The sequence below is a fragment of the Capricornis sumatraensis genome, chromosome 3 (genome assembly GCF_032405125.1).
Source record: "Capricornis sumatraensis isolate serow.1 chromosome 3, serow.2, whole genome shotgun sequence".
In the NCBI taxonomy this organism is placed as follows: Eukaryota; Metazoa; Chordata; class Mammalia; order Artiodactyla; family Bovidae; genus Capricornis; species Capricornis sumatraensis.
This window is the reverse complement of record NC_091071.1, coordinates 121,207,055-121,232,133: the sequence shown is the minus strand read 5'-3', so window position 1 is coordinate 121,232,133 and position 25,079 is coordinate 121,207,055. Positions and strand designations below refer to the sequence as shown.

The following is a 25,079-nucleotide window of genomic DNA, read 5'->3' as shown; positions in this document are numbered from 1 at the left end:
ACAGACCCAGATTTCAAGAAAGCAATTAAGATACACCCATTGATAGCTGATGACATTTCATTACTAGCAGTAAAGCTATACAGTGTCAGCTGATAAAATAAATACATAAGGAAAGAAACTTAAATTTGAGTATATGGCAAATTTTGGAACTTATTGGTATTACTGTTCTAAGCATCTGAACTTCAAGTTTCAGATAAGAGCAGTGTCACGGCTTTGATACTAATACAATATACCTAACATTTACAGCTCTGTTTTGTACTTTAAACCTATATATGCCCTGCTCAATCTAATTTCAAAGAATCCCTCCTAAATTATAGCAATAATGTAAACCTTTCTTTTCCTATTTGGACTAATGTGGTGAAATTTCTGTCTCTCTGTCTCCCACAACACATACACACACACACACAGTGAGCACTTGAAAAAGATGTTTTATTGCATAAGTCATCTTTCAATTCCCACCATCCAACAAGGAACCGGATGTGTTTTTGGTACTCACTTAATATTTATGGAAAGAATGAATGAAAGACTCAGTGAAAGGTGTTTGAGTCGCCAGGCCCTATTGCCAGCAGTAGCAGTCAGCTCAGATGAGCAACTTAATCTAAAGGCTGATTCTGAGTCTCAAGGAAGGAATGATCAGTGGAGAGATGTATGCCTGGGGACCAGGCTATTTTTCTGTGCAAGTATCAGGCAGCCACCTAAGGGATGTGATTTCTGGGAGTATTAAAGAAGCTCTTAGCTTAAAAACCAATAGTTCCCTCCCCTGCCATATTGTTGATTCCCCAAATCCCTTGAAGATGCTGTAACATATATCATTACATGGTTATCAAAAATCATCAGGAGTTAGGTGTCACTAAGAAAGGTGAATTGTAGCCCACTGAAAAAGTCAACATCTAAAAAAGGTTTAAATAGCTTACACTCCTTTTTCTGAGAGTATATTTTGATCACAAGGATGAAAAATAATAGGAGTCCCTAGACATCTAAAGATACAATATGAACAAGGAGAAAATATACAAAAAGAGTTTGAGACCCCCACAAACTTTGCTAAGAAATGGCAGTCTTTCATTCTTGAAGATAATGAACCTAGAAAGGAAGAATTTGTAAAATTACATCTGTAATTATAAATGCTATGTGAAATATTGTAATCATTTCTCAGGTCTAAAATAAAATAGTAATTCTCCTTGGGCCCAATTCCACTGTAGTCATGTAGGGTTTTTAGCACAAATGGCACCTTAAGATGTCCCCTACCTACAAACAGCTGGCTGTTGAGCTGTAACCGGAAATGACCCTCTTCTGAGGTCTCCCTGGTCATCCTTGGGAGGTTGTCCACTTGGAGCGAGGTCTCCTTGAGGTTCCTCTCTGCTCGGACGTAATGCCATTGGTTGTCATTCAGAGAAGAAGGAGACTGGACTATGAGCTCTATGGGGCCATTCCCAACATCAATGGCAAAAGTGATCTCAGAAGGAGCTGAAACCAAAAATGGAAACAGGTAAAAAGATGAAGGAAGTTGTCAGTACATTTAGGACACAGCATATTCTGAGCGAATGGTAAAATGATTATAAATGCTAGGTAGGGAGGACCTCAGTTGAAATCCCTGCAGTATTGAAATTTCCACTGATAGTAGTAACTACCAACTACTAAATCCCAAGTTCCATCTTTTTCCCTAATTGGTTCTCACTGTGAAAATTCAGGAAATAGAATAGGGACCAGGGCCACTGATGCCAGTCTGATAAAATACACCAGTGCCAAGATGCTAGATTTTCCGGATCTGTTCTGACTTCACTTGTGTGCTCATAGATAGCTATAGATCCTGGGTTAGCTAAGAAGACACCCTCCTGCAGAGAGAAGAGCACACTCTGGAAAGTCCACTGCTTTGTTTATTCATCATGGGTATTACAGTAATGCATTTCATATATTTATAACATTATTATATGTATTATATATTATTATTCTGTAATGTATTATCTTTTCAATATATATGATACAAGCATTCATGCTATCCCTAAATTTTTTCTCAAAATGAGGCTCAGAAATTTTAAGAGCCTTATCTGCATCACTGGAAATGGTAGTATCTAGGTCAAATACAACTCTCCCCCTCAACTCCCCACACAGGGATCTTTTTCATGACTCTTTTTACCCTTCTAAAATAATCTGCTTATTGTATAGGCCAAGAAGCAGCTGTTGGGTATAATGCTACCTACGATGATGATGATGATGATAGGAAGAGAATAGTGGTGGTCATGATGGTGGCAGAGGTGGTGGCAATGATGGTGAGGATAGTGGTGAGGGTCATGTTGGTGAGGATGGTGGTGGTGATGATGACAGTGGAGGTAATGATGGTTGAGAGGATAGTGGTGATGGTCATACTGGTGAGGATTGTGGTGGTGGTGTTGGTTTTGGTGGTGGTGACAATGTTACTATCATCCCTGAAAAACAAAAAGAAGTAGCAGCAGCGCAATACATACAGTGAACTCTGCTGAGCACTTTTCTAAGCACTGACCATAGATGCTCTCATTTTAATCCTCAGAACAACTCCATGAAAAAAGTATCATTTTTAATTTCCATTTTATGGGTGAGAAAATGAAAGTAGAAATAATTTGCTCAAAGATTCCTCAGTAATTAGAATCTTCATCATTTTTCTCTAATATATCTTCTTGTATTTTCTGTTATTATGTAAGAAATATACATCTGAAGGATGTGGAGAAGCAAATAATAAATTGAATTTGAGGGGAAGACAGTCCCCTTTCAGGAACAGGAACCTTCTTATTCCAGACCTTCCTTTCTTCTCAGAACCTTTTGACAGTCCCCCCCTTTTTTACTCCCAAAATAAGATATGTGTATTTCTTTGACAAGATCATCAACTAACAGATCTGAATTTTCAGCAATACCAAAGGTCAAACATCACCCTGAATCCTTCCTTCCTCAACATTTAAATTTTAATAGAAAGCGGACCTTGATAAAGAATATTTCAATATGAGGATTTCAAATAGCAGAAAATTTGACTTTGCCTCCTAGTGAAAGACCCCAAAGAGAGGCAATAAGAAAAAAGGTTTTAAAATGAGATTTGAGGGGTTCCCTAGTGGTCTTGTGGTTAATAATCTGCCTGCCAATGCAGGGGACAGGAGTTTGATTACTTCTCTGGGAAGATCCCATGTGCCATGGGACAACTAAACCTGTGCAACATGACTACTGAGCCAGTGCTCTAGAGCCTGTGAGCCACAACTACTGAAGCCTGTGCTCCACCACAAGAGAGGCTACCACAATAAGAAGTCCACTGCATGCAATGAAGACCCAGCAAGCCAAAATATAAACAAATGAATAAATATTTTTTAATGGGATTTGAGAAATAGACTCTGGAGCCATCATAACCTAAGGCAAGTTTTCAAGCTCATTACCTCTTAGTCTTCTCCTTTGTTAAATGAGAACATTATCACTTAATCTTCTTTGTAAAATGAGAATAAAATATTAACTAGTTATCAGGTTGTTTATAAATTCATCCTGACAAAGTTGCTAGAACTGTGCTTGACGTGTAGGATGAACTCAACAATAATAGTTATTGTTATCAACATGATTCATCACATTAGATCAATCGTCTTTGCCTCATAAACCTATGCATTAAAGGAAACAGAATTGAAGGGAGCAAATCTGATTCAACAATGAAAAGATTAAATAAGAACAAAATTGTTCCATTGAGCCATTTCCTGTTTCTTATCAGGCCACCAGTGCCACCTTGAAGCTCTGCTCATCCAGAGACCAAATAAACAAATACTGAGAGGGTGAAGAAAATACATTACTCTTTAAAAACACAGGTAAAGACTGGTGAGACTGATGGGGAGGGCTGCTAAAGATTTTTCTAAAAGCCTTTCTGCAAAGTTGATCTTGGGGATATTAAGTTCCACACAGACAGCACATCTCTGTGGAGGTCTGGCTGCACAGCTCTGTCTGCTCTCCACGCCTTGCCATTCTTAACTCCATGTTATGTTTCCAGACTGTGCTTAAATCTACTTCAACATCTATCCCTATGTTGTATAATGATCTGTTTGTGGTCTGTCTCCCAGCTAGTCTGCAAACTCTAGATGAATACCTCATTTATTGGAAAACCAGAACCTAGGACTGGTCCTTGTATACAGGAAGCTCTCATCAAACTAAAATTTCATTCATTAAAATGTTACATTGCACAAACTACATTCAACTTTGCAATTTTCTTATTTTATTTTTATTTTACATCAAGATATTAAGTCCTTAAAAAACATCTAAAATTATTATTATTTAACTTTATTCAAGTCACTACTAAAGATCAACTATAATCAACTCAGAACTAGGGAAGAATCAGTGAAATGTAATAATAATAGTCAACATTTAGAGTGCTTAACATGATCCAGGCACTCTGCTAAGCATTTTTCATTAATCAACTCATTACAGTCCTATGAGAAAGGAGGGAACTGATCCACAGATGGCTGATAAATTACTCCAACCCAAAGTCGGCAGAGTTGGTATTTAAATCCCAGTGATGTGTCTCTGGAGCTCACTTTTCAACCCACTTGTCCTGTGACAAATCTTCCATCCTTAAAACCTAGGCAAGCCCTACCTGGGCAGTAAACTCTGGATATAAATCAGTATAATATAGGTTCCTCAAAAAAACTGAATGAAATGAAAAAGTGAATACATGTTGATACATCCAACATTGGCTAGTGATTTGGTGGACTGGTCACTTGAGACCAACATGAACTAGCTCTTGTTTTCTGGGGGGATAGACATAGCCCAGTGGCCCATGATGGGAAAGCTGGTGGCCCTGTGGTAGCATCACCTCTATCATTAATTTACCTTCCTGCCTCTCCTTCTTCCAACAGTCTGACAAATATCCTCCCTCATTATTTATACCATATAGTTCAAGACAAAGTTAAGGAGTTACTTGAGTCTTTGGGTGGGTTTTTACCAAACCAAGCTTGTGCTAAGCAGGGACAAATGAAACAAAACGAGCTCGTGGTGTACTTGAGAGAAGACTGGCAAAGAAGGGGCATGTCAAGTGGAGAAAAGTACCATAAGCATGAGCAATTGAATACCGAGTACTCCTAAGCAATTGAAAAAACTAAAGCTTCTGTACAAAGCCCTTGCTTCCTTGAACTGTGACACCATCTCTGTGTCCTTAAAGTCAGGCATGTGAGACATCTCAGGGACCATAATGGAATAAAGAAGATGCAAGACCCTACTGTAGTCTATCAATCTCTCTTACCTCCCATGAATTCATCTGTAAAATGACAGCCATAAATGAAATGAAATATCGTTAAAAATTTTTGGAGGCATGGACTCTCTGAGGATTTGATGACAAACATACCACCAGATTAAAAAAAAAAAAAAAAGCACATACAATTTTGCATTCAGTTGTAAAGGCTTTCTGAATGTCCCATGCTTCAAATCAAGAAGGAAAATAGGGCTATTTTTTCGATTTCTAACATTCTTGGTCCTTGAGGTAGTTTTGCAAAGCAGAATAAGGAGTTGTTCAAATGAACAGAGAATAGAATCCTGGATTCTGAATCTTACTGGGTGACTCTGGATGTGTTATTTAGCATCTCAAGACTTACTGTCCTCATCTGCATTTTGGACTATGAGTCAAACAATGTAAAACATAGTATCTTGATGATTATACATAGAATAATTGGAAAGCAAAATTAAATAATGAATATAAAGCATTTAGTACTATGGCAGAAAGTGAAGAAGAACTAAAGAGCCTCTTGATGAAAGAGGAGAGTGAAAAAGTTGGCTTAAAGCTCAACATTCAGAAAACTAAGACCATGGCATCTGGTCCCATCGCTTCTTGGCAAATAGATGGGGAAGCAGGGGAAACAGTGGCTGACTTTATTTTGGGGGGCTCAAAAATCACTGCAGATGGTGACTGCAGCCGTGAAATTAAAAGATACTTACTCCTTGGAAGGAAAGTTATGACCAATCTAGATAGCATATTGAAAAGCAGAGACATTACTTTGCCAACAAAGGCCCCTCTAGTCAAGGCTATGGTTTTTCCAGTGGTCATGTATGGATGTGAAATTTGAACTATAAAGAAAGCTGAGTGCTGAAGAATTGATGCTTTTGAACTATGGTTTTGGAGAAGACTCTTGATAGTCCCTTGGACTGCAAGGAGATCCACCCAGATCATCCTAAAGGAGATCAGTCCTGGGTGTTCATTGGAAGGACTGATGTTGAAGCTGAAACTCCAATACTTTGGCCACCTAATGTGAAGAGCTGACTCATGTGAAAAGACCCTGATCCTGGGAAAGATTGAGGGCAGAAAGAGAAGGGGACAACAGAGGATGAAATGGTTGGATGGCATCACTGACTCAATGGACATGGGTTTGGGTGGACTCTAGGAGTTGGTGATGAACAGGGAGGCCTGGCGTGCTGTAGTTCATGGGGTCGTGAAGTCAGACATGACTGAGTGACTGAACTGAACTGAACTATGTCTAATCAGAGTAAATAATTAACCATTTAGTATAAAAGTACTTTGTATAAAAGTATTAGTATTTACTTTTACTGTTCTCTAAGGATCTCAGTATTATATCTTCAAGTCAGCATCCCGTTGCCAATATTGTTGATATAGTATATCTGAAAACCTTTAATAAATATTCTAGATATATAGACACAGACATAGATGTAGATATAGCTATAGATGCTAACATAGATACAGATATAGATTTAGTAGTCTGTCCATCACTTCTCCCCTCGCTACCAAGAGGACAAAAGTTAATCACCTGGAGACAATGTGAGACCATGTCAGCCTGGAGATGCCACCAGAAGAATTCACATAACAAACTTTACTAACTAGCCTTTATCTTTATTTTGGGAATCCTTAAACTGCTTCCAATTATTTTTCCACAGACTAACTACTCTTTCAAGATGCTATATGAGCTGAAGTTCTAAGCCACCTTTTTGAGTTACTCCTTTTTTTTCTGGGTATTCCCCATCCATACATGATGTATATATGTTAATAAATTTCTGTTTTTCTCTTGTCGTTCTGTCTTTTATTATGGGGTTCTGAGCCAGGAACTCAGATATTTCGAGTAAAAATAGAAAATTTCCCCTACAGTTTTAGGGACAGCTAGCACCCCTGCCAGGCGTAAGAGTCGGGCCTCAGGCAAAAACAATCTGCAATTTTCACTTTCCCGGCCAGAGGCATTGATTCCTAGGTGGAGGATTGTATTGACATTTGGCAAAGTGCTTTCCCACCAGTTGAAATGTGCCTCTCTCTTGAGAGACAGCTAAACTTAACTGATATAATAATAGATATTTGTAAGTCAGAGCTGGGAGAGAAATACAGTAGACCACTGCTAATGTTTGTTCACTGCTGAATCTAACCAGAAGTAAAGTACCCCACCAATTCTGTACTTAGTCAGAAGCCCTGGTACCAGTAAATTCCCATTTTTGTGTTTACCAGTTCAGAGTGATTTTTTTTTTTTTTATAGTCAAATGTGTCTGATTGGCATATGGGTGCCACCAATTCCACCTTGCACAAATAAGCAACGAAGAGATGAAGAACTTCCTCACAATTTAGAGTTCAAGAAACAGACATTAGAATCCACACTGCATTATCAATAGTCTCTTTTCATGATGCCAAACCGTTCTCAGCAGCCATTTTCTTCTGCTCCCCTCAGTTCAGTCGCTCAGTCATGTCCGACTCTTTGCGACCCCATGAATCGCAGCACGCCAGGCCTCCCTGTCCATCACCATCTCCCGGAGTTCACTCAAACTCCCATCCATCGAGTCCGTGATGCCATCCAGCCATCTCATCCTCGGTCGTCCCCTTCTCCTCCTGCCCCCAATCTCTCCCAGCATCAAAGTCTTTTCCAATGAGTCAACTCTCCACATGAGGTGGCCAAAGTACTGGAGCTTCAGCTTTAGCATCATTCCTTCCAAAGAAATCCCAGGGTTGATCTCCTTCAGAATGGACTGGTTGGATCTCCTTGCAGTCCAAGGGACTCTCAAGAGTCTTCTCCAACACCACACTTCAAAAGCATCAATTCTTCGGCGCTCAGCCTTCTTCACAGTCCAACTCTCACATCCTTACATGACCACAGGAAAAACCATAGCCTTGACTAGACGGACCTTAGTCGGCAATGTCTCTGCTTTTGAATATACTATCTAGGTTGGCCATAACTTTTCTTCCAAAGAGTGTCTTTTAATTTCATGGCTGCAGTCACCATCTGCAGTGATTTTTGAGCCCCCAAAAATAAAGTCTGACACTGTTTCCACTGTTTCCCCATCTATTTCCCATATATCCCAAAATATCTATTTTTACCCACACAGCAATTGTGACCTAAGTGTCAAAATAGCTATTATTTTTGTCTCATTTGAAACAAATCCATTAAGACTTGAGTATCTTGTGTTTCATAGAGTATAGACTAATCTCAAGGTTACAAAATAAAAATGTTTTTATTTGGAAGTGACCCAGAAGGTAGTAGATTGAGAATTTTATGTGAACTTGTTGTTCAATGTTCAACAATTTGGACACATCAATTTTGAAAACTTCTGTTCAGATAGTTACACAGTAACATTCCTTTGGGAGGAGAGAGAAATCTACTCTGAGAAATCTACTATGAAGGGCTAGTTTCTTTCTAAGAAATTGACATGTAGAAGAATCTCTGGGATGAAAATTTCATCTATATAAAAAATATAGTGGAGATTTCCCTGCTGGTCAAATGTCTAAGACTGTCTGCTCCCAATGCACGGGGCTGGGTTAGATCCTTTGTCAGGGGACTAAGATCCCTTCTGTTGCAACTAAGAGTTTGAAGGTCTCAGCTAATGATCCCCCATGATGCCATGAAGATCCCACATGTGGAAACTGAGACCTGGTACAGCCAAATAAGTAAATAAATGAGAAAGGCTTCTTATTTGATAAAGGATTCTCAAAGCACAAAAAGATCATAGCCTAGCAGAAGAAGGACATTAAAAAAAAAAAAAAGGACATAATATGAATGCAGCTGTAAGTAAGAAATGAAAGATCCACCCCTTTTCCCCATGCTTGTTTGTTTTTCCTTTTAAATTTGTTTATTTATTTATTGTGGCTAAGTCAGGTCTTCACTGCTGTGCACAGGCTTTCTCTAGTTGCAGTGAGCAGTCGGGGCTGCTCTCTAGCTGCAGTTTGCAGGCTTCTCATTGTGGTAGCTTCTCTTGTTGCAGAGCACAGAATCTAGGGCACATGGGCTTCAGTAGTTGCAGCTCTCAATCCTAGAGCACAGGCTCAGTAGTTGTAGAACATAGGATTAGCTGGCCCATTGCATATGGAATCTTCTCGGACCAGAGATTGAACCTATTTGCCCTGTATTGGCAGGCAGGTTCTTAACCACTGGACCACCTGATAAGTCCTGTCTTTCCTTTCAAATAATAATCATAAAACAATATATTTTTAAAATATGAGGCTTTGTACTTTGAAAAAGTTTACATAAAATCTTAGTTTGAAAAACACATGTTCTCTGATCTGGTGAAATGTGTACACCAAACAATGACATCACTGGATTTTAAATTTCAATCAGATTTAATATCATTTGCATTTAAAATAGTTTTGTACAACATAATAGTAAAACAAAAAGCATAAGAAAGAATCATCTAAAAGACAAAATACAGTACCAGAAAGTACAAACAAATCGGACATTGAAATGTAATTAATACTAAATCATAGCTCATTACCTTGTGATAATATGCCATTTGCTGCTGCTTTAATGAATCAAAAGGCCTTAGGGCCTGATTTTTATTGAATTTACATTGAGGTTATTATATCCATACTATTAAATGTCTGGCACTCAACTCTACATATTTAGAACTTGCCCAAGGTAGATACGAGGGATATTATTTTGCACTAAAGCCTCAAGAGCTTCCTCCCATTAACAGCTTAAATCACTGGAGTAAAAGGAGGTTAAAACTACCAATAAGAGGGATCTTTTTTTTTTGTACTGTGCTGTAACTGCAGAAGAAACACTTAGCTGCGTTGTGCTTTGCAGGAGACTTGTACAGAGACCTCAGCTATCTTTTCCAGCCAGCACGTTTATATCTTTCTCTGGAGTGCTCAAATTTCTAAGTTTCTGTTGCTAAGACATTACTTAAGCTTCCAAGGGTATTTCATATAGTCATATTACTAGTGTAATACAGTCGATTGAATCAATCAAACCAAAGGAAACATCCATTTGGGTCCAGGTAAATGAGACACCTATTGAAAAGCACACATCTCCCTAGTCATGACTTTAATAAGGGCAAGATAGTGGGAGAAGTCCAATTTGTGTATGAGAAAAAGGGGTGTACACTGAAGGCAGAGAATCAGGAAACTAGCAAGAGCAACTAAAACATGTGTTTTCTATTATTGCTACACACCAGTAATTCTAAATAATGCAAGCAATAAAACGTTCCTCCACCAAGAAAAAAATTTGTAACAAATGCTGATGTTGATATTACTTTTTAATAATGTATATGTAAGGTTCAAATAGTACATTGCCTACCATTTAATACATATTATATTCAAGAGGAAAGTTAATAGAGAGAACTCCTGACTTACTATTGGCTCCTGAACATGCAGACTAAAATATATGTTTGTTTTTAAGAATAAGAACTCAAGTTTTGATTTTCTATTTTTACAGTTACTGTACTATCATTGTTTAACTTAGCTCTACTGTTGAAATAGGTGAACATATAGTACCACAGGGACTGTGAACACAAATTGCACCTGAAGAGAGCTTGTGTTAATCTTTCAGTCATGCCTCACTCTTTGCAACCCCATAGACTGTAGTCCACCAGGCTCCTATGTTCATGGAATTCTCCAGGCAAGAATACTGGAATGGGTTGTCATTCCCTTCTCCAGGGGATCTTCCCAACCCTGAGACTGAACCTGGGTATCCTGCATTGCAGGTGGATTCCTTACAGTCTAAGCCACCAGGGAAGTCTAAGAAAGCTTAAGAAATTCCAAATCCTTAGGAAATATGTAAGGCTTTACCAAATGGAATAGTAACCCATGGTGAATTTTCTAATACAAGTATTTTAGGGAATATTTTTTTTAAATTTTGCAGATAGTTGAAATTGCTAGCATCGATGGTGAAAAAATAGAAAGTGCTGCAGCTTCTGAAATTTATCATAAAATGGAATTTTCATGAATGTCTGTCAAATTTAGCCTTATGTTTAAAATCAATCTTTCCTAAAATGTATATATCTATTGCTTAATGTGCAACATATTTTCAGTTTAAAATTAATAAAAAGTACCCTTTATTAAGTATTAATATGAGAGAAGATGAATGGATAAATCTCATTATGCTCTCTTTTGAACATGAAAGTGCAAAGAAAATCAGTTTTGATGACATCATTCACAAATTTGCATCAGTCAAGCCTAAGAAACAGAAATTTTAATGTTACTACTATTCCCGTGACAGATCAATATGTAGGTATTTTCCCTTTTATATAAAAAATTAATTAAGGTGATTAAATTATTTAAGGTATTGTATTTTTTCTACTGGAATTTTTTATTGGCATGATTACATGTAAAGTTTCATTAATAAAACATTTCTCCATATGTAGTTCTATTACCTTTCATTTAACTTCATGATTATTTCTGAATATACTTTGTTTATAGGAAAAGGAATGTTAAAAAATTATCCACATCTTGACATAAAATTCACTAGATACACCCCTGTTCATGGTAAAGTGGTAGAGAAACAATGATTGTGTAGGGACATACTCCTGATGATGGGAAATAAGTCAGAAAACACCTTGCGGAGCAAAAGTATGGCAACAAAGTTGACCCTAAGTATAAACAGAATGCAGAATACTAGTGTTCTCATCATTCCATAGAGATTGTAGTGGTGTGAAAACTTAAAAAAGATGTAATAAATGCCCATGGATCAGATAAAGAACACTGCAAATAAATATCTATGGGAATTTGGGGAATGCACTAGTTTGAAGAGAGGATGACTCTTTAAATACTGCTAGGTAATTAAAAAAAAAAAAAAACTATAAGAAGAAACTAGAAATTACCTTTGGTAATTTGACAGATACCCAGGGAGATTAACTTGACGGTTGAAATATATACTAGTTGCTTGTGGAAAAGATAAGATTAAAACTTCTGTTGATCAGTTACATTAGATTCATAAATGAGAAAACTTACAGCTTATTTCCAGTCGGATGAAGTCTTTAATGCCAAGGTTTTCTAGGAAAACTCCAGATAAAGCCGTGGTTTTAAAAAAGAAGGAAATATCAGCACTGAACTCCGCATGGAAGGTAGGAAAGTGGAGGTAAGAGGCTTCTGTATAAAATGATACTGCATTCCAAAAGTGTCCTGCAAATGAAAAAGAAATCCTTAAGCATGGAATGGGTTATAGGAAAGCACTGGATATGTGGATAATTTTCAGGACTAGGGGACACTGCAGGGGAAAAGGATAAGGGAATAAAACATCTTGAGCTTATGTAAGGAGAGAGAAAGCTTCTTTCAATTTAGTACTCACGGTCGCCATAGCAACGCAAGGGACCAATTCTCCAAGCAGCTTCTGAGTTTGTTCTGTCCGTATCAGTGATAACTATCTGAGTGACAGGCAAGTGGTCTTTGAAGGAAAGAAAGCCAGTATCATTTGTCCTGAAAAATATAAATTTAAGAAAAAAAGAGGAGAAAAATGTGGATAATCTAGGGATTCTTTACCAAGTCTCCTCTTTTCAAAAGTGATTTGGATAGTTGCAACAGGGTGAGGGCAGAGAGGAGACTAACAGAAGGCCTTTCATCTATGTGTGAAAGTCTGGGATGCCAATTACAAAATCCGTGGCCAGTTTCCAAAAACAAGTAGATTTTACATCTTCCTTAAGTCTTTCCAGAAAAGTAAATAGCTTACAGAGCTTGTTGCTGCTTTTTGTAGCTTGAGAGCACCCCACCTGCCCAATGCAGCACTGAAAGAACATGAAACATTGCCTCTCTTACTATGAAGAGACCAGCTATCTCACTAACAAATTTGAAATAGGCATCACAAAGCCTCTTGAAATCACTCCAAGGACTTGTTTCAGCCACCTGCCAACAGGTTTTAATCAGCTTACAGTGTTTCTTATCACCTTTTAACTCTAGGTAGTTTGTTGGTTTCATTTTTCTCTTCTGCATTTTAGAGATTTTGTTAGTTAATGACTCTGGCTTTGTCTCTGTTAATTATGCAGCTAAGAAACTGATTAGTCAGCTTTTGACAAGAAAATTAAAAATGAATGGGGTTAAGCTATACACGCCCTCCCCCCACCTTTTTTTTTTTTTTTTTTTTGGAGTTGTGACTTTGGATGAATGGCAAGGACATACCATTTAACTGATAGTTAAAAAAATGTAGGTAAGAAACTGACATTGAATGAATATGCAGCTATTTAGAGCCAGAAATATACTAGGGGATCGGTAATACCCTTATGCAATGGGTACCATTTTTTCCATCACAAATGAGGAAACTGAGGCTCAGAGATATGGGATAACTTGCCTATGGTCACATGGCAGAAGGGGCAAAGGTCTAGTTACTTAGTGTATAGCTCAACCTTATATTTAACAAGTATACATCATTAATACATCATTAATGTTAATATGAAATGTATTGAATCTTATGAGGCAGTTTGAAAATTACACGTGGATGGGCTGAACTCCCCACCCACATAGACTTAGGTAACCACAAGCTGGAACATCTTGTCTATACCTAAGAACTGGGAGGCAGAACACCATGTCACAATGATCAAGGAAAAGTGTATGATGCAATAGTTTTTTTTATAAGAGCACGAAGGAGCAAATTAATAGTGGTCCTCTCTCTGTAGTTACAAATAATTCAACACAGCTGTCAAAACATTCAATATCAATGTTGTATTTCATCACCATTCACATATTATTTACAGCTCTGAGTCTAGAGACAAAGAAAATAGTGTGTCTAATTATGAATTGGGGAAGTATGGCAAGGACCACATAGCATAATGTAGTGCTTTAAGGATAAAGCTTTAAAAGCACGTGGATTTGTTCTGAAATCCCTGATCCCCAGTTTCTAACTGTGCTACTTTGGGCAAATCGTTTTGTTTCTAAGATTCCACAGTATCCTCAGTTGAAAAATGGAAGTAATGTCTATACCACAGAGTTATAGAAAGAATTAAATGAGATGATATAGTCACTTAGCATGGTACCCAATCTATGGTAAATGCTCAAAAATAGCAATGTTAACATTCATTTGAGTTCTCATCCTTGTCCCCAAATCACTTTTCAGCCTGAGGCAAGTCTATTCATCTTTTCATACACCTAGTTACAATTCTGTCTTGGAGATCTCCATAGTACATAGAATGCTGTGGAAAATTAAATGTTAAGATTAGGCATCCAACTCCTGAGATTTGTAGAAAAATGCACTAATTCACTTTGGTTATAAACAAATCAAATATTTACCTGTACATATACCATTATGGACTTCCCTGGTGGCTCAGACAGCCACCTGCCTACAATACGTGAGACCAGAATTTGATTCCTGGGTTGGGAAGATCCTCTGGAGAAGGAAATGGCAACCCACTCCAGTACTCTTGCATGAAAAATCCCATGGATGGAAGAGCGTGGTAGGCTACAGTCCATGGGGTCACAAAGAGTCAGACACAACTGAGCGACTTCACTTTCTTCATATACTGTTATAGTCTTATATATATAATATATGTTAATATATTTAATATATTATTATAGAATACATAATATAATTATATATAATAATTATATAATATAAATATATTAATAATTTATAATAGTTATATAATATATAATATATGTAGTCTAATCACCCAAAATGTAAAGAAATGAACTGTTATCCATAATTTGAGTACCATATTTAGAAGCTAATCAGAGGATATGGAATAAGTTTTTGTGTCTATTTGAAAGCACATCTATGAAGGTTAGACAGACAGCACAAAATTTGAATCTTCATGTTCCAATATTTTTTCTAGGAGACATTGCAAAGCAAATTTCAAGGGACCAAAGTAGAATAAAGGCCAAACCCATATAGTCTCCTGAAGAGACTTAAATTTAAACTCTATAGGATCTTACTTCTCCACGGGTTTTTTGTTTTGTTTTTTTTTTTTTTTTTTTTCATTCTCAAGGTGGAAATGGTAGATTCTGGAGTCTGTCGATCAATGTCAACCACGGCTTCCCTCATATGCTATGGCATGTTTTCTACATCAATTTGATGTCCTTCTATCAAAGTGTTGGAATACACAAAATCACTCTAAGAATAAAAATATCTTTCAAATAACAGAGAAAAAGAACTTCATAAACTCAAATGACTACAGGGGCAAAAAAAATAATAATACAAATGAGTGAAGCCACCTTTATGTTATGATAAGTGGAATCTGACACACAGCTTCAGTATCAGGTGGGAAAAGAGGGAGAAAGAGAGGAAGACTGAGATAAAGATGATGTTCTGTCTTCAGGAGGCAGTTATGGCCATTTCTAACAAGTAAGTATGCTCTTCACAAATGTAAGACCAGTGGGCCAGACTGGAATATCAATATAAAACTACTCAATTTTTAAATCTTAAAAATGGATTTAAAATTCTTAAAAAAAAAAAAGTGTGGTAGTAACCAACACTGCTGGCCAATAAGACAGGTGAGGGGTGTCTTGCAGGCCCCTTAGGCATCAAAGGACTTTGCAAATTTATTCATGCACTTAGGGTTGCATGGAGAATAAAACTGGATTTAATTCAATGTGTGAATGACAAGACTGATTAAAGCACTTCAAAGAATTAATGGGTAGAATATTTGGGGAGATGGCATAAAAATGATACAAATTATGGTGTACCTATTAATAGACAGGAAGTCTGCAGCTGCAGAGTTGCTGTTCTACACACAAAGTTGTTTTTCTTTGGCTTTTGAGAAGAGCTTGTCTTCTCAAGGGCAAACACTTTACAGACTTTGTCTTTCTTTGGAACAACATACAAGACTCTTCCTAAAGGGTGCTGATGTACTTTTTAAGTACAGAAATGATTTTGTTGTAGTGGGAAGACAATGCAATTAGGCTAGAGGGCACGGGTTAAATCCCTGTGCCTCAGCACACTATCTGTATGATGTCATGAGGTCACTGGGTGACTCAATTTCCTAATCTCTTCAGTTCAGCCACTCGTTTGTGTCTGATGCTTTGTGACGCCATAGACTGCAGCACACTAGGCTTCCCTGTCCATCACCAACTCCCGGAGCTTACACAAACTCATGTCCATTGAGTCAGTGATGCCATCTAACCATCTCATCCTCTATTGTCCCCTTCTCCTCCTGACTTTAATCTTTCCTAGAATCAGGGTCTTCTCAAATGAGTCAGTTCTTCACATCAAGTGGCCAAAGTATTTGAGTTTCGGTTTCAGCATCAGTCCTTCCAATGAATATTCAGGACTGATTTCCTTTAGGATGGACTGGTTGGATCTTCTTGCTAACCCTGATCTCTTAAATGGGGATAATAATACTAATTTGATATTGTTGTAAAAAGTTAAAGTAGATAATGTACATAAAAGTTAACAAGTCAACTATTGCATAATAGGGATTCAATAAATAGCTATTGAAATTCCCAGTCACCTTTGAAATAAAAATGTTGGCAGGGAGTTTGGGGGATAATGGATACACATATATGAAGGGCTGAGTACCTTTGCTATACACTGAAAACTATTGCAACATTGTTTGTTAATCAGCTATACCCCAATACAAAATTTAAAAAAATTAAATACAAAGATTTTTAAAGGGAATAAGAAAAGGAGCCCCACAGCTGGCATGACTGAGCAGGCCAGTCAGAGTCCTAGCTATGGAAGCTCAAAGGGCACAAAGAATATACTATAGACACATTCTATATGTCTATATAATTTCCAGGTAGTTTGGCATGTCGTAATTTCCAGGGCAAGAATAGACATACAGAGATAGAGAATGGACATGTGGGCTCAGGGAGGGGAAGGGGAAGATAAGATGAATTGCGAGATTACAGTTAACATATTTACACTACCACACTGTTGTTGTTCATTCACCAAATCATGTCTGACTCTTTGCGACCCCATGGACTGCATCCCTGTCCTTCACCATCTCCCAGAGTTTGCCCAAGTTCAAGTCCATTGAATTGGTGATGCCATCCAACCATATTCTCTGTCATCCCCTTCTCCTCCTGCCCTCAATCTTTCCCAGCATCAGGGTTTTTTCCAGTGAGTCAACTCTTCAAATCAGGTGGCCAAAGTATTGTAGCTTCAGCTTCAGCATCAGTCCTTCCAATGAGTATTCAGGGTTGATTTCCTTTAAGATCCACTGGTTTGATCTCCTAGTTGTCCAAGGGACTCTCTAGAGTCTCCTTCGTCACCACAGTTCAAAAGCATCAGTTCTTCAGCATAGATCCAGTTCTCATCTCTGTACTTGACTACTAGAAAGACTATAGCCTTGACTATATAGACCTTTGTTGACAAAGTGATGTCTTTGTTTTTTAATGCACTGTCTAGGTTTGTAATAGCTTTCATGCCAAGAAGCAATTGTCTTCTAATTTCATGGCTGCAGTCACCATCCACAGTAATTTTAGAGCCCAAGTAGAGGAAATGTGTCATTAATTCTACTTTTTCCCCTTCTATTTGCCATGGAGTTATGGGGCTGGATGCCATGATCTTAGTTTTTTTTAATATTGAGTTTTAAGCCAGCTTTTTCACTCTCTTCTCTCAACCTCATCAAAAGGCTCTTTGGTTCCTTTTTGCTTTCTATAATTAGAGTGGTATCATCTGCATATGTGTAAAGTGAATAGTTAGCAGCAAGCTGCTGCATAGTGCAGGGAGCTCAGCTCAGTGCTCTGTAATGACCTGGAGGAGTGGGATGGGGGACGGAGAGAGGTCCAAGAGGGAGGAGATATATGTATACATATGGCTGATTTCCTGGTGGTTCTGACAGTAAAGAATCTTCCCACAATGTGGGAGACCAGGGTTCAACCCCTACCTAGGTCAAGAAGATTCCCTGGAGAAGGGAATGGCTACCCACTCCAGGATTCTTGCTTGGAGAATTCCATGGAGCCAAGAGCCTGGCAGACTACAGTCCGTGGGGTGACAGAGTCAGACACTTCTGAGCAACTAACCGTTTCATTTTCACCATTTCCTCCAGGCAATGTGAGGAGTAGGGGAGGGGTATGTGTATATCTACATGACTGATTCACTTCACTGTATAGCAGAAACTAGTACAACACTGTAAAGCAATTATATTTTATTAAAAACTATAAAAATAATTCAAAAAAAGGCATGCATGTGTACTAATGATAAAACACGAACATTAAGAAAAAGACTCAAATTTTCTCAAGAGCAAGCTTATGGCATAGAATTAGCCAAAATAGTCTCGTTTTTAGTTTTACTATCTGAATCTGAAGAATTTACCAAAATCAGGACTGCAGAGCAGAGGTTACTGATTTCTTAATGTGTCATTAAAGTGTAGCAAAAACTGACATGCTGCCATTTTTCCATCAGCTAGTTTTTGAGTAACTGCTGCAATTATTTTATAGCATCACTTGGGTGACAGCTGATTAAATGAGGATTTTTTTTTTCCTTTTATATTCTTCTCTCAGTCACTCAAATGAAACCAATAACATATTATTCATAAAGTAGATAAACCTAGAAAATTATGCAAAGAACTCAAGGCTTCAGGTCCCTCAGAAGCTTTTGTTTAAATCTGAAAGGACTGGTCTCAAGAGACTCTGCACACCTTTCTGTTCAGTGGGTTACATAATACTGTCCATTTGCTGTGGATGTGAAGGAAGAAAGGCTGGATAATGCCCACAAACAACCCAACAAGTCTAAATACCATACTGATATTTGCCAGAAATTATAACTTAACTTTGGGTGAGACAGTTATTTTCTTCTTGTCTTCCTTATTAAGACTTCCAGATAAACAAAAACAACCTAAGGGATCAGATGACAAGAAGCTCCAGGGTCACTTGGTTGAAAATGTGAAAACATTGACTGTGGTCACTGTAGTCTACCCCAGAGGATAATGTCCCTTCACTTATGCCGCCCCCCTCCACTGATCAGGCCATATCTATCTGGAGTCTATTTCAGTTCCTAGTATTTCTTTTTGGGGGCAGGGTGTATAGAGTTGCTTTACAATCTTGTGTTAGTTTCTGCTGTACAACAAAGTGAATCAATCACACATATACCTATATCTGCTCCCTCCTGGATCTCCCATTCCCTGCCCCATCCTACCTATCTAAGTCATCACAGAGCTGAGTTCCCTGCTCTAGACAGCAGGTTCCCACTATCTACCTATTTTATATACTGTAGTGTATATGTGTCAGTCTCAATCTCCCAATTCATCCCACCCCTCTGCCCCGCTTTGTCTACGTGTCTGTTCGCTATGTCTGCATTTCTATTCCTGCCCTGCAAATATTCATCTATACCATTTTTCTAGATTCCACATATATGCATTTAGTATGCATTATTTGTGTTTCTTACGCCCATGTTTCTTACATGAAGGCAAAAATAAGACAGTGTTGGCATATATTTAATATTTTTGGAAACTGTATTTTTTTCTGTAAATATTCTTTAAACCTGAACGCATGGGGATTGTCTCACGTAGATGTGAAAAAACAAAATCAGGTCTTGGTATATGAATACAGTTAAAGTTTACCCAGTGCTACTTCATTAGTAAGAAATGCAAATGGCCTTACAGAGCTTATGAGTATAAAATGGAATTTTAAAAGTATTAGCAAGGATTAAGGTTTTTGTAGTCATCATTTGATTAACCTGTTCCTGATAGGACAGGAAAGAAAGGAAGATTCGGTAGTGCCATAAAATCTCTTCACAGAATGTCTGCATACTTTCTCCTCTCTCACCCTTCTTCCCAGCCTAACCAAAATTAGCCTTTTCTCCTTCCACACCCATGAAATGTCACTGAATTGCTCTTTTCCACAGAATATGTCAGTGTCCAACTTACTCCACATACTGCAGCACCTTAGTGTTGCCCTTTTCCCTGTTTCGCACACACACACTCACATGCATTTTGTCATGAATACATATTCATTCAGCTGTCTGTGAAACATCTTTTTACATGTCAATAGTTATCTCTAACTCATATGTCCAAACCTCCTCCACTGGTTACCTTCCCAGGGATTGGCCACCCTACTTGTTACTCTGTGAATGACTTGGCCCTGGGCTCCCCAGCTGCTGAGGTGGAACACCTATGGGGCTTCATTTCTCCTCTTTGCCTCAGTTTCTCCCATTGTTGATCAACAATGTCCATCAAGCTCCCTTTCTTTACACCACTATTCACTGCCTTATCCTCATCCTCCTGGCCTCAGTTCTGTTCTGAGCCCCAGAGTCTGCCTGGGCCCAGGTGAGAGTTACCTGACCTGCTTTGGCTGCTCCCCCCTCAGCCCTGTCCCCTCACACACTTCTCCACATGCTCAGAAACATAGACACACATGTGGACAAGATGTGCTTCATTGCTTCAAACCTTGTAAAGAAATCTCTGACAGGAAGGGTCCAAATTTTAAAATGCTTAACATATTAGAGTAGACAAAAATTGCTATTTAAAGCCACACTTGTCTTTTATAAGAGGAATTCTTCCTAAAAGAAAAAGGCCCATAGGATAGAGGCCCTGCATGGGTGTGGGGCTGCTATTCTTAGACCCTACTGCTGGCTCTGGGATTCCACTGAGCATCTCACATTGCAAGACTTGAGATGGGAGCCACCTCTTGCCTTTCCCTGGCCAGGTAACCACACAAATAAGAATTTTACATCTGATCTTATTCCACCCTCACAACAGTCCTACGATGGTATTATAACTTTGCCTGCTTGCAAGCAGAGGAAACCAAGGAAAGAGGTGACCTCTCAGGGGATGGTGTTGGCAAGTGGAGAAGCTAGTGTGTGCTGACTCACTTCAGGCATCCCAGACTCTTTGCAATCCCATGAACCATAATCCACTGGGCTCCTCTGTCTGTGGGATTTTTCAGGCAAGAATATTGAAATGGGTTGCCATGCTCTTCTCCCAGGGGTCTTCCACACCCAGGGATCGAACCCACATCTCATGCATCTCCTGCATTATTGGTGGGTTCGTTAGCTGATGAGCCATGTGAGAAGGTCAGGAGAAGCTAGGGTGGAAAGCAGAGCTTCTGCTGTAACCAGCGTCCTTTTCTATCCTCCAGGCCTTGTGTGCTTCTTACAGAGAGTGGCTGTCTCATGAGTGGAAGCTGTGTTGCCCATGTTTATCTAACATCTCCAGACAGAGCCAGAAAAAACCCAGTCCTGAGTCCTTGAGCTGTCCTCCTGGGTCTCAGGCTGACTCTCCCATTCTGTTCACACAGGCTTTCTCCACACAAGATACACTTCAATTGATTAGGTTTCAGTTCTCTAATTTGCAATCATTTTCCAGCCCTGCATTCTCTGAGATTACACATAGGTCACCTTGACAGGAATTCTTGGAGCCTGCAAACTCTTTGGTGACACGTTTAGCAAGCAATCTCCTGGTTTATCTCTAGCTGGCAGACCCAGCCCCAACCATGACAGCATGAGTTTTACCAGTGAAATTTCAGAGAGCAGTCCAATTCTAGGGAGAGAGGTCTTCAGTGCTCTTTCCTTATTTTACTCAGAGTATGATGGATGAGTGATATATTTGATTACTCTGATACACTAGTTCATTTTCTTATTTTATTGCATATAGGTATGCACAGTTTTTGTAGAAGTTAATTAAAGTAGTTAACTAATGACAACCTACTGTACAGCACAGGAAACTCTACTCAATGCTCTGTGGTGACCAAAATGGGAAGGAAATTCAAAAAAGAGGGGATATATATATGTGTGTTCATTCATCTTGCTGTAGAAACTAACACAACATTGTAAAAAAGAAAAAAAAAAACTATACTCCAATGAAAATTAAACACAAACAAAAATAAGTTAGTCTAAATTCTATAAATTGATATTGCCTCTTAGTTTAAGATGCTGTAAAAGTAATAAAATAACAATAAAACCAATGACTAACACATTTTTGAGAACTAAATATCTGGTAGATTGCTAGATGAGTAAATTCATGCCAACTCAACCAGCACTCCCCAGATATGGGCATTCTTTTCTTCTGTTTCTTTGCATTTCCTTAAATCAAATAAGAACCTGAAATTCAGAGAGGCTAAATGATAGTAAGTGACAAATTCAAGATTTGATCATCCCATTGCAAAATAAAGTGATATAGAGATACATTACAGTTTAGATACAGACAATGAGGGTGCAGCCAGAATAAGTAGCCACATTTGTGTGTTCTGGGTATTAATTACATATATTACTTTGTAATATTTTCACTAAAAATCTATGACAGATTTACAAAAGAGAGAAAATTAATTCTTCCTTTTCTTCTCCTCCTTCCTCTCTCCTCTTTCTCCTCCTTCTTCTTAATAATGAAGACTCTTTGAAAACAAGGCCAAGACACTGGGGTTCATTTGTAAATAGCATGAATGTCACTTGGAGCACCAACAGGCACAGTAGAAATGACAAACAAAAAAAAAAATGAAAGGATGGTCCAACATCACCAGGGTCCTGTCAGAGTTGTCCGCACCTGGCAAAAGGTTTTAGAAATTTCTGAGTGAAAAGAGGTTGCAACTAATGTCTCCCTGTGTGGCCCTGTTTTTTTTTTTGTTTTTTTTTTTTTTTTTTTTAACTTTTTATTTTGTATTAGACTATAGCCAATTGAAAATGTTGTAATAGTTCCATGTTGTCAGCAAAGGGACTGAGCCATACATATGCATGTACCCATTCTCCCCCAAACTCCCCTCTCATCCAGGCTGCCACATAACAGTGAGCAAAGTTCCCTGTGCTACACAATAGGTCCTTGTTGGTTATCCATTTTAAATATAGCAGTGTGTACCTGTCCATTCCCAGCCCCCTAACTATTCCTTTTCCCCATCTTTCTCCCTGGCAATCATAAGTTGGGTCAACTGAAGTGTCTGTGTGGCACTGTTTTGATGCAAATGAATTCTGCAGATCTAGTGAGTTCTGTGGTAAAGCCACCTGCTCACCCCACGGTCAGGGAGGCCAGCTCTGAACTAATGCCTTTGTGGTTTGTATAAAGTCCAAAGTCCCTTCCATAATTTGGCTACATCTGCCAAAGTAGAAAAGTGGATGATTTAACAATCCTACACTAGAAAGCTATGAAATAGAAATACTAATAATTAAAAATTTTTTAAAAAGTATGTCAAGACTTAGAAATATTCATTGCAACACTTTTTCTAATACTAAAATATCATTTACAAATAAAATATTTATAATTTCATGACAAGCTATAAGCTATGATACAACTATACTTTACAGCCATTAAAATGGACAGGATGCATTCATGCTTATGCTTATTTAAAGATGCTAAGTCAAAGCTCTCTGAGATATATTTCATGTAGAAAGAAAGTTGCAGAATGATATGTTTTGTATTAAAACAGTGAAAAATGAATAAACTTTAATATTCATAAATATGACAAATACATAAGAAGATATTTATATGTAGATGTACCCTACATGTGGGCTTCCCTTTTGGCTCAGACCATAAAGAATCTGCCTGCAGGGCAGGAAACCAGGGTTTGATCCTTGGGCAAGGAAGATCCCCTGGGGAAGGGAATGGCTACCCACTCCAGTATTCTTATCTGGAGAATTCCATGGACAGAAGAGCCTAGTGGACTACAGTTAATGGGGTAGCAAAAAGTCGGATGTGACTGAGCAACTAACACTTTCACTTTCACAGAAAATGCTCCACTATTACTATCTAAAGGTAATATGTAAAATGATAAAATTTACATATTAGGTATAATAAAATAATTCCTAGTGATAATAAAGAAGGAGCTTCTTTTTTATTTACTATTTCTGCAATATTTGAATTTTTATAATAAGGATATAATAAACAAATTTATTTTGTGACTTTAAAAAAACTTCTAAATTTTAAAAATCAGAAAAAGTTATCTCCCCACACATTGCTAAGTGAGTCAAAACTGACAGCTATAAGCAAACTTAAAGAATGTCCAAAAAAGTAAGCAGCTCATCTAATTTTATCCTGAGTAAGAGCTACTTTTAGGTGACTAATGCCATATACTTAGTGATAAGTCAGCACATTAAAATAGAAGCCAAAGACTCATTGCACTAAGTAGAATTATAATATTTTGGTATACAGTAATGGCCCACATCAAAATGTTGTATAAAATTTACTAAAGAAATGTACATTTTTAACCTTGACATTGACTTTGATTCTATTTTGGATACTCACAGTTCTGCAATTACTGAAGAAATATGACTCTACATAAAATCTAGAGATGATGAAGTTTTACAGGTTGACAGGTAACTGAGGCAATAGAAGCCTCAGTCTACATCTTTGATCTTTATAATTGTAAAAAAAAAAGAAGAAGAAGCATATCTCATAGCTATGTTTTGTTTCCTAGAACCAGTAGGTCTTAAATTGCCTATTAGATATTTTGAAATTAGATGTTATTAATAGGATGGTAGCATCATTGATGGAGAAGGTGATGGCACCCCACTCCAGTATTCTTGCCTGGAGAATCCCATGGATGGAGGAGCCTGGTAGGCTGCAGTCCATGGGGTCGCGAAGAGTCAGACACACTGAGCAACTTCACTTTCACTTTTCACTTCCATGCATTGGAGAAGGAACTGGCAACCCACTCCAGTGTTCTTGCCTGGGGAATCCCAGGGACAGCGGAGCCTGGTGGGCTGCCGTCTATGGGGTCGCAGAGTTGGACACGACTGAAGTGACTTAGCAGCAGCAGCAGCAGCAGCATTGAATAAAAAATACAAAAACAAAAATATCGCTTAATGCTACCCTTGGCAAAGTATTAACTATTGTACTCCATCTAGATTTCTATAAAGTGGTGATGTGATATGTTAGTTTTGAAATATCAATCCCTGATTATAAGTTGTGCTTTCCCATTTTTGTATTTTTCTTTTATTCCTCAGTGTGTGATGCCTTCTTTCATCTCCTATCAGATACACAGCAAGACACTTTATTTAAAAACAATCTGAAACCCAGTCATAGGATTGTTAGTGTAAACAAGTCAATATCAAGTTGCTCCAGTATATATGCTTTCAGTGACAATTTACGGAATAAAAGAGCAGAACATAACC

At 38.0% G+C, this 25,079-nt stretch overlaps 1 protein-coding gene across 2 annotated transcripts in view; it reads right to left on the bottom strand.

The window, feature by feature from the left end:
- Positions 1 to 25,079, bottom strand: part of CNTNAP5 (contactin associated protein family member 5) — a 1,075,483-nt gene that overhangs the window by 187,192 nt on the left and 863,212 nt on the right. For both annotated transcript variants that reach the window (XM_068967132.1, XM_068967133.1), the window contains exons 15-17: positions 12,468 to 12,595; positions 12,131 to 12,301; positions 1,246 to 1,464 (exon numbers count right to left, since the gene is read on the bottom strand). In XM_068967132.1, the coding sequence (XP_068823233.1) occupies positions 1,246 to 1,464; positions 12,131 to 12,301; positions 12,468 to 12,595 (518 nt within the window). The remainder of the gene's footprint in view (positions 1 to 1,245; positions 1,465 to 12,130; positions 12,302 to 12,467; positions 12,596 to 25,079) is intronic.